Source organism: Chanos chanos, chromosome 8, assembly GCF_902362185.1.
Source record: "Chanos chanos chromosome 8, fChaCha1.1, whole genome shotgun sequence".
NCBI lineage: Eukaryota > Metazoa > Chordata > Actinopteri > Gonorynchiformes > Chanidae > Chanos > Chanos chanos.
In genome coordinates this window covers 2,477,125-2,487,500 of record NC_044502.1, presented here as the reverse complement: position 1 = coordinate 2,487,500, position 10,376 = coordinate 2,477,125, and the positions used below count along the sequence as shown (strand labels likewise).

The 10,376-nt window shown below is 40.3% G+C and overlaps 1 protein-coding gene across 4 annotated transcripts in view; it reads left to right on the top strand.

The window, feature by feature from the left end:
- Positions 1–10,376, top strand: part of caskb (calcium/calmodulin-dependent serine protein kinase b) — a 66,695-nt gene that overhangs the window by 35,581 nt on the left and 20,738 nt on the right. For 3 of the 4 annotated variants that reach the window (XM_030781060.1, XM_030781058.1, XM_030781057.1), the window contains exons 9-12: positions 1,179–1,262; positions 2,655–2,754; positions 4,238–4,255; positions 5,867–5,988. In XM_030781060.1, the coding sequence (XP_030636920.1) occupies positions 1,179–1,262; positions 2,655–2,754; positions 4,238–4,255; positions 5,867–5,988 (324 nt within the window). The remainder of the gene's footprint in view (positions 1–1,178; positions 1,263–2,654; positions 2,755–4,237; positions 4,256–5,866; positions 5,989–10,376) is intronic. The other variant, XM_030781059.1, reaches the window with a different exon arrangement.

Here is a 10,376-nt window from a genome sequence, read left to right as displayed (position 1 = left end):
CAAACACTCATGCACATATACACATGCACACACACGCACATATACACATGCACACACACACTCATACACGCTGTCACAAACACACGTACACATACATACACACTCTCTCTCTCACACACACACACACGCACACATACACGCACGCACACACACACAGTGAATAAAGACAAACAGGAATAGTGTCGATATTTGATTTGGTTTATACTGACCTGGGAGGTTGCCAGGTTTACGTTGGAGGATGCTGTGGGAAAGAGAGTGGTAATGTCATTGTGGAAAGAGTGGAACATTCTAAGAAAAACCATTAACCTTAAATCAGCCTTGGTACAGACCATTAAGTCTGGCTCAGCCTCCGCCCCGGACCACTGCTGCCTGTCTACCTCTCCTCTCTGTTCGGCTTCCCAGTGCAGTGGTTTCTGCCATTATCCTTGACTGTGGTTAGCAGGCTTTGTTTTGGAGCAAAACAGAACAGTTTGCTTTCTCTCACTCACACACACACACACACACACACACACACACACACACACACACACACACTCATACACACACTCTCACACACACACAAACATAAAATATATTCAATGACAGAAAAGTCATTGAGGTCAAATCTTCAAAATGAGGACAGGTGAAACCTTGCGTGTTTAAAAAAAAAAAAAAAGAAAAGCCCAAAAAACAAAAGGCCAAACCATTTCCTAAAAAAAGATGAAATGAAACCACTTATGTGAAACCACTGAATTATGCCAAGAAATGTATGGCTTTCTGTCAGTATTCTGTTTGGTTTTCCTTTATTAAAATGAAGTACATGACAATACAAGCCTTACCTCTCCTAACCATGGATTTCAGACGACACGTCCAGAAAAGAAAAAGAAAAGGTTGTAGAGCATGACTCTAAATTCTGTTATTGTATAGTAAGATTACTGAAAGATTATTGTGAACCTTTGGGCTGTAACATGGCTAACTGAAAACACAGGGACACCAGGCTTTTGTTTTGAATTCTGTTGATCCAGCACACAGTCGTATGCATCCTACACTTTCTTCTTAAAACACTCACCGAGAACAATAACGGCAACAAGACGCTGAACTTTCCTCTCTTCGTTTACCGTAGAGGGAAGAGACCCATCCTCATTTTTCACGGTGTGGTGTGTGCATTGGGATTAATAATTAACCGATTTCTTTCTCAGGAGAGAGACCGCTATGCATACAAAATCCACCTGCCGGAGACGGTGGAACAGCTGAGGAAGTTTAACGCCCGGAGGAAGCTGAAGGTACCTAGATCACAACGCGCTACTTTGCATCTCAGATTCGATCTGTTTTGAATGGGCTTTAGGCTTGACTCTCCAAACAGCGTCAAAATAGTGCAAGGGGAAAACTGTTGAGCGAGTGATGATCTCAGCCAGCCAGCAAGAACAAAGATGAACAAACAGATAGACGTATAGACAAACTGAGAAAAAGGGTGATGGATGGATGGATGGATGGTCGAACAGACAGATAGATAGAGAATTAAGTAGACACAACGGTTATAAATAAATATACTGAATGCCTTGTGCTTGTAATACTTGAAGAATGGCAAATATGTTTTTTTTATCAAAAGTGCATTTTTCTCAATTCATATGTTCATGTCACAGAATCATCTAAAGCACATTTAAAGCACAGTTTTTGTTTAAGAAAATTTCCTTAATGTTTACAACTTTCAGTGCTTTGGGCTTCACTGGCATTTTTGTGCTTATGCCATTGGACCGTTCGGTCATGAGTCTGTCAGTTACTGGTTGCTTCCGCTAGGAAAACCACCATCCTTTTTTTTTTGTTTGTTATTTATTTTTTTTAAATAAACGTTATGTTCTCAAAAAGAGCAAGATTGTCATGTGTCAGTGAACCAGGAAGGTATTTCTGAATTGTGTCGTTTTGGTAAAGATCGTGGTGGGGGGTGTCGTTTCATCTTCTCGAAGTGCTATTGTGCAGCTTGAAAACCACGGAATGAAAACTTTGGATGACCCAAACGCTTGTCGCCGTCATAACCTTTGTCCCAGCTGCTGAGCGTGTAAATCATGTAGGTCAGTCAGATTCATTTTCTGCTAAAGTTTGACTCAAACCCACATCAAAAAGCCAGCGTCGCTGCGTTTGGCGTCTCAGAACGCTCTAGGCGAGTGAAGAAGGTGTGAGGCCGCGGTAAAACGCTCGAGATTGCGCTGCGTTGTTTGCCTGCCCAAAGTTGAGCCGTGAGGTCTGATGTGGTTCACGCTGGTTAAAGGTTGGCTGAGGCAGTTCTGCAATTCTCACGGGCGTTTTTTTTCTGGGAATCATGGTGACTTAGCTGTGTTTTTGAGATTAGAGCATAGAAATCAGAGTCATCACAAATCAACATGCTATTGTTCGTGTAATGAAAATGTTCATATACTGTAAAGATAAAAGGGAGGGGAGAAAAAAACCCACACAAAGTATTGCTCATGGTGTGTCCATAGTTAAGAGTGCATGACTGCTTTGTTTTTAATTAGCTTTGATTAGCAAGGCCTCCAGATCATCAGTGAAATTTAAGGTGTTAGTCACATCTCATGAGCTGAAGATGAATGACAAACCACGTTTGAGAAAAGAGGGTTACGTCTGTCATGAATTCATGTCGCTAACCAAGCAGAGAGAATGATTGGCTGGCTTGTTCGCAGGGGGCGGTGCTGGCTGCTGTCTCCAGCCACAAATTCAACTCCTTCTACGGCGACCCTCCAGAGGAGCTTCCGGACTTCTCCGAAGACCCCACCTCCTCAGGTACAGTGCGTATGGATGACGCTCTGTTACAGTGTCATTTGGCCTGTGTGACTGTATGACTGAGTTTCACCATTTGACACTAACTGAAATGATCAGTATAGACAGTTTGCCCACACAACACATGACCCCCCCCCCCGCTCCCTGCTCAATTTTAAAAATGACTAAGCAGGTGTACCTCAGAGACATTCAAATGCCCAGCGCTTCAGAGCCGTTCAAATGCTTACATTTAGTGATTGCTGTGACTTTCTGAATAAAGCCTAAAAATTTCAGATTGACTCCTTTACCAAACTGCCCTTGTCTGTGTGTGTATATATATATATATATGTATATATATATGTATATGTATGTGTGTGTGTGTGTGTGTGTGTATGTATGTGTATATATATGTGTATATATGATATGTGTGTGTGTGTGTATGTATATATATATATATATATATATATATATATATATATATATATATATATATATAGTGTGTGTGTGTGTGTGAAGGTTTGATCCTTTTTACCTTGATTACATTTTGACTACATACAATGCTGTGCATATGGGTATCAGAGATGCAGCTTTACTCTGACCTGCTGTGAATTAGTGGGTTACTTTTTCTTTTTTTTTTTAGCTGTTTGAGTAATGTTTGAACGGTGTGCTTGGTCTGATAGATAGGAAGTGAGTGCATTACGAAAGAGTAGCCAGTTCCTTCCCTGTCTCAGGCAGAATTTTCACTTCCTGTTATCGCATTTATTATAGCCCTATGATCAAGTAGCCACTGAACCCAGAATCAGAATCAGTTATCATTTTTAATGGCATCCAATACTGGTGTGCAGTAAGACTTGGTGGGGCTTTCACACTTTCTAACTACACGAAAGCACCTGAATATATGAAAGACAGTGGAATATATTTTAAACAAAATGGAAATTTTTTTCTTAATTATGTAATTATTTTTATGGTCTACTGTTCATCTAGTGTGCATTGAAAAGTCACACGGTCATATTTGTAAACTGGTGAAATTGAGAAATGTTTGAGAGCAAGGACTGAGGTCAAACCCACCGGAAACAGAACAAAAGAAAAACAAGACAACAAAAGCTTTCAAATGGCAGTGTGTACAGGACATGTCGAGTGCAGATGATGTATGTGTGTGTGTGTGTGCATGTGCATGTTTGTGTATGCGTGTGGTCTAATAGCACGAGTTATGATTGTTTGTGTGTGTGTGTGTTTTAAAGGGCCAGATTCACAATGGTAGATATCTTTATTTTAAAGGCCCTTTAGCAGTGTCTGATGGTAGATTATCGTAAACTCTTGACCAGTTTCATCAGTTCATAGATGTGGCTTTTTTGGCTTTAGTGCTCTCTCTCTCTCTCTATCCCTCTGTCTCTCTCTCTCTCTCTCTATCCCTCTTTCTCTGTCTCTCTCTGTCTCTCTCTCTCTGTCTCTCTCTCTATCTCTACTCACTGTGTGTTGTTTGTTAATGCTGCCATCCTCCTCGTAGGACTGCTTGCTGCTGAGAGTAGGTATCCCTTTGTGGCCTCTTCATCTTTCTTCCTCTTCATCGTCATCACTGCTCTGTCTCATTCACCCTGAACCCCCTCTACCCACCATCTCTCAAGTCTCTCTTTTCATCCCGCCTCCTTTTTGACACATCTAACTGACCAACAGCATGTGTGATTTGAATGACTGACCCAACCTCTGACCACTCAGATATCCCCCCTCTGTGATGATGCGGTTGTTTCCCCTCATGTAGAGTTGCAATGGTTTTATCCATGTGACTGTCACTCACCTTAATATTCAAACCGAGGAGAGAGGGTGTTCAGTTCCCTAAAAAATTAGACGTTTTATTATTTATTCTAATGTATTCTAGTTTGTCTATTATAATTATCATATTTCTTTATATTTTATATTTATATTTATATTTATTTATTCATCATTTACCCTTACATCTTGTCATTTTATAAAATGCAGTCCCTTTTCCTCACAATATTTATGACGCATTAAAAATTGAAGAAATAAAAATTAATTAAACATAAATTCAACTACATCCAGATTAAAAATATTTTTCCAAACTGTTATAATTATTATGATTGTTTTAAAGCTGTTTTTTATATCTTCCGTTTATATTATTTATAATACATTTTTATTTTTCATATACATACATATTCATATGTATAAATTTCAACATTTTTTTTTTTAAATGTTTTTAATTTCTATTTATGAGACAGGACTGAACTTGAGACGAGGTGTTTGAGACGGCTCACAGATGTTGACGCGTAATAGCATCTCTTGAAGGACTCACACAGCAGCGTGACGATGCACAGTATCGTTTTTGTGCATTGCAAGGTTTTTGGTTTACCACACCAGCATATTTTCGTTGCAGTGGAAAAATTGGCAGATTTAGATGTGCTAGCACCGACCTGTGCTTTGTGGGCGTGATACTGGCCGTCGGGTGTAGAATTTTGAAACGCGCGTGGCTTTAGCGAGAACATCTGTGCGTTTTACCGTAGTCGGGAATAATATCTGTGTCTGTGTTTGATCATCAGCGTGGACATGATATCCCACCCAGTATGTGCATTAGCCCATGCCAACTGGAATTCCTTTGATTCGCGACGTGGTTCCGAGCGGTTGGGAAGGAATGTGCATTCCGTCACACGTCTAGATTCAGCGAATTCTGTCTGCAGTGTGGTCTGTCTAAAGCAGATGCTGTTGTTTTTACATTGGATGGAATCACATACGTCTAACTGAACACTCTCGCCCCGCCCGCCCCCCCTCCCCCCTCCACCTCCCTCTAAGTCTTCTCACATTCTTTCAAAAAGTTGAATCCGTCTTCAGTTAACCTCTAACCCTCATGGTGCGCAGCACCCGTTCTGCATGATGTGACTGAACATTTCTGCACTGTCAGCATCACGTGATTATGGGATTACACATCATGCCCTCTGATTTATCACTGTGATTCATCTGCATGGGAGTGCTCTCTGAAAGTGATGAAGAGTAGCCTCTTTAAGGGTCTGTCTTTATGAAGAGTGTGTGTGTGTGTGTTTGTCAGTCCTGTTATGGGTTTATCTTATTATATATTGTATCGTGTGTGTGTGTGTGCGTGTGTGTGTGTGTGTGTGCGTGTATACAGGGGCTGTGTCTCAGGTGCTGGACAGTTTAGAGGAGATCCATGCTCTGACTGACTGCAGTGAGAAGGACGTGGACTTCCTCCACAGTGTCTTCCAGGACCAACACTTGCATACACTACTGGATGTGAGTACACACACACACACACACACACACAACCCCACATAAAGGCACACAAACCACACACAGACACACACCACACGTAAACGCACACACACCACACACAGACACACACTGTGTGCACACTTATTGTACAAAAGTGAACTTGTTGATTCATGTTTAAAGAATGGAACTTACTGTTGTAAACCGTCTATGTCCATAATCCATCAGTAACACATTGGGCTGCCAAATGTAAAGTGCTTCAGAGCATTTGTACAGTAAAAAAAAGGAAGACTACACCCCTAATAAATAAAATACTGCAATAAAAACATGTGAAACGGACAGAAAAATAAAAGAGGAACAACTTTTCAAGTCTTCATAACCTACACAGCTGAATGTTGAGCAAGTGCCAGATGGGTGAGAATGAGGTGGGGTGGTGTCGGCCAATCAGAACCCATGTCTGGATCATGTGATTTGATATGATAGTATCAATGTGCTTCCACCATGAACACTATGTAGGAGGTGCTCTGTTTTGGGTTGCAGCTGTTGAAGGCCATTCAAAGTGAAACAGAGACAAAAGACAAAATGGAAAAAAAAAAAAACCCTCTCAGGCATACTGTAGTTTCTCAGAAGAAAACTTCTCTCCATGTTGGAGTAAACGTACACCAAAGACCTGAAAAACTCTTTAGTGTTTGTACATGAGGTTGCACCTGCCCTGTCATCTCACTGCACACCAGAGTGACTGACTCAAAACACTGTCTCCCAGGCTTCGACTGGGATCAACCCCTGTCTGACTCTCGTGTTAAATAAGAATCCGTGAACACGCAGAAAACCAGTAGGTGGGTTAATACAGACACTCCTGTGTGGTCCAACACTTGAAGGGCCAGCTACACAAATGGAGGAGAAATTGAAAATCAAATATGACATTTAACAAACCTTGCCTCTTTCAGTGCAGAATAAATTAAATTTTTTGTGGGGGGCACACGACTTCGAATGAAAGGAATAAAATAAGAATAATTATTGAATAAACCGAATATATATGAATAAATATTTAATATTTTTAGAGCTATGGCTTTTGCGTTATTCGGGAGATTAGATAAATTGGAGATGCTTTTGCAATGTGCATCTGTCCATGTTCAATGCATTCAAAAAGTCTTAAAAACCATTTGAAGCAGTTTGAAAACTACTCCAGCATCCCTGTTAGGAACATCATTCTCGACAGCATGTCAGTGGGTTTCTAGTAAAGGAATTTAACTTTAAATAACATGCGTTCTTTCTGTTTCGTTTACTGCTTTTTTGTTTCATCTTGCTTAGTTTTTATGATTAACCTAAACAATGATTGTCTCTTAAAAAAATGTTTTTAAGAAAATTTAAAAAAATGAAAAATGAATAGTAAATTAAGCTACAGCAGGATGTGTGTCCGTGTACTGCACAGCTGTGTCAAATTCAGCGAGTTTGGAAGTGGAACTGATGTCTCGAGTGCGTTGGATAATCTATCAGATAAAGGGTCATTTATTTCGTGGGCGCATGTTATAACCGTAGTGACTGCATTGTTGTCTAGCCTGGTCTCAGGTTGGAGTTGCCTTTTTTAATGTGTCCGCTGATGTTAGCAAGCGCGTGAAAAGGTAGTGTGGCTGTTTCCTGATGTTCTTGAGCTACGGTTTTTCCGCTAGCCACCAAACACACTTGACAAAGGGACATTTCATAGATGACCTGTAGTGGCTGCTCTTCTTTATTTTTTTTTTATCCTGTTTTACTCAGTTTTGTCACTGTTTCATGCAGCTGGCAACACTTTAAAACACTTATGGGTAGAATTTAAAAAAACAAGCAGAAAAAAAAACCCTTAAATTATGTGACCCTGTGATGGAAGTTTGGCTCTAAATGACAGTGTGGAGTGTTAATATCAGGAGCTAGTGTTGCGTAGGTTTGATCATTAAAAAAAAAAAGTTATGGTAAGGCAGGTCTGGCGTGAGATTCATAACAAGTCAAATAGGATGTGATCTTTAGCACTGAGAGAGAAGACGCAGAGTGGAAAATGCTCGACAGTAAATTTCATTAGTCAGTGAGTGACTGTGATGGGGAAGTTTGTGTAATGACTCCGACACTCCGCTGGTAGCAGGGAAGTGTGTTGTCGGTAGATTTTGTGGGCGTGTGACTGTGTGTCTAGCATGCACGCGGTCCCTACCAGCAAAGACAGAGCCTCGAATCTGAGAGACTGGCTTAAATGTCAGTTCTTAAAACTTACGGGTGTTTAACGTCACAGTCAGAGAAATGGAAAGTCTCTCAGGCAGACAACAGTCAGTCAGAGACAATAAAAGAGTCAGATTCAGCCTGGGAATTTAGTACAGACACACACACACACACACACACACAGAGGCTGAATGAGTCAGAGAGTGGGCAGAGTCTGTAATCCAGAGTTAATTGAAGGCATGAAGTCAGGCTGTCAGAGAGGGAATTTGACAGACTCTGGGCTTGGTGCTCCCTCAGACAAACTGACATGATGGTAAGCTTATCGAAGATGCTGCGACTGCACATGAGATAGTTTGCACTGCACAGCACCTTCGTGTGGTTTGCAACATCTTTTGCACGCCCGGCGCTGCGATACAGACGCTTAGAAAGACGCATGTCCTGGAAACCCTCTGGCATCGCAGTGCGTGGCTAGTTCTTTTTTCTTTTTCTTTTTTGATACATCAGCGGACCACCAATCATTTCCTCTTAACACAGACCGCAGTGCCGTTTGTGCTCCATTTTAAAGTCAGTGAAGGTGTCAACACTTTTTTTTTTGTCTTCTGAAACCAACATGAAGGGATGAAGCAGTCTGGCTGTATCAGCCAGCACGATCTGAACACAGTCAAAACCACTATCAGAGTTAAATGCAGAAGTGAGATGCAAGAATTTGAAGATAGTTAGTCGTGATAGTCATTGTTCTGTACACGGATATGCCTCCAAAAAAAAAAATCTTTAACTTTTAGTGTGAACTGTATATCAAAGCAAGCAATTATAAAGAAGAACTCTTCAACTTTTAGTGTGAACTGTATGTCAAAGCAAGTAATCTTGAGGTGTAACCTCAGGAAATATGAAGAATTTTTTTCAGCCTGTTATTTTTTTTTCTTTTTATTTGAATCAGTTTTCTTTTTCATAAAGTGGTCATGCTGAGTCAGACTGAAACAATGCACTTTCATCACCATGAGAACCAGGTTCCTCTGAAGTTTACTTATTGCAATTTGCTTCTTACTTACAGATTATAAACTACAGCCATTTTGAATAGAAACAAGCAGTCAGTTAGGTTGTGATGGACAGAATGATGGACAGAATGTGGAGGGTTGGAACAGAGGCAGAAGACCCATGCCTTTCTCGTGTGTTGTCACGGCTGAGGTCGAGTAAACAGACAGATGACAAATTGTGCATGGTAACAGATTTGTTGCAGTCTATAATTGTGAACCTATATACTCTGACAGTAAGGTAGGTGTACGTCATAAAGTGGGCAGTGAGTGCATCAGTATCCGCTGTAAATATTTACACTTTGAACAGAATACATTTATATTTTTAGCAAACATTTTGTGGTCCCGTAGAAAGGACACTGCTAAACATTACTGAACATTTGATAGTAATTAGACGCTGTTTGAATTGTTTGAGTGATAATGGGTTATTGTTTCTGTGCTAAAATTTCACTGCAGCCTCCATCAGGTGTCATCCTGTATCAGAAGAGAATGTAACTTTGACTAGACACGCAAGTCAAAATTAAATAAAAAAAAAAAAATGACGAGGGCAATAAAAGATTCATTTTACTCTCTAACACAGAGCAGTTTCACAAAAGTCCAGTCACAGAAGGCTAATTGGTTTTACAGAGGGTGTCTGAGTGTAAAGTACATATGAGAGAAGGAAATCATGCGCACAAGACTCCAAGGGACAGAAACGTGTGCTCTAAAATTCATATGAAATGAAGAACGGGCAAAATGTTTTGGTAAGATGTTAAATTTGGAAAATTTAATAATATCTAATAACCCCGAACCTCCTGGTCAAGAACAGCTGATTTGTTCAAGTTTAAAAAAAAGTTTGTCTCTTTGTCAGTTTGTCTTGTCTATTAAATCTCACGTTTTGGTAACCAGCCAGTGTACGTATCTGATAATTTCTCTCTAGATATGGGGGATCTCTCTCTCTCTCTCTCTTGCTGAGTTCTTTCAGATCAGTTTAGATGCCCTGACCAGCTTAACGATAATTCACTAGATTTAATTTTGTTTTTAAACCTTTTCTTTCTTTCTTTTGCTCTTTCTTTCTTCCTTCCTTCCTTCCTTCCTTCCTGCGAACGTTTCTTTCTTTCTGTGAAACGTTCTGTATTACCAGGCAGATACAGTGTTAGCAGTGCCCTTTCTGTCCAGAAACTCACTGTACCACAAAGAGCCCCTGTGTTCATG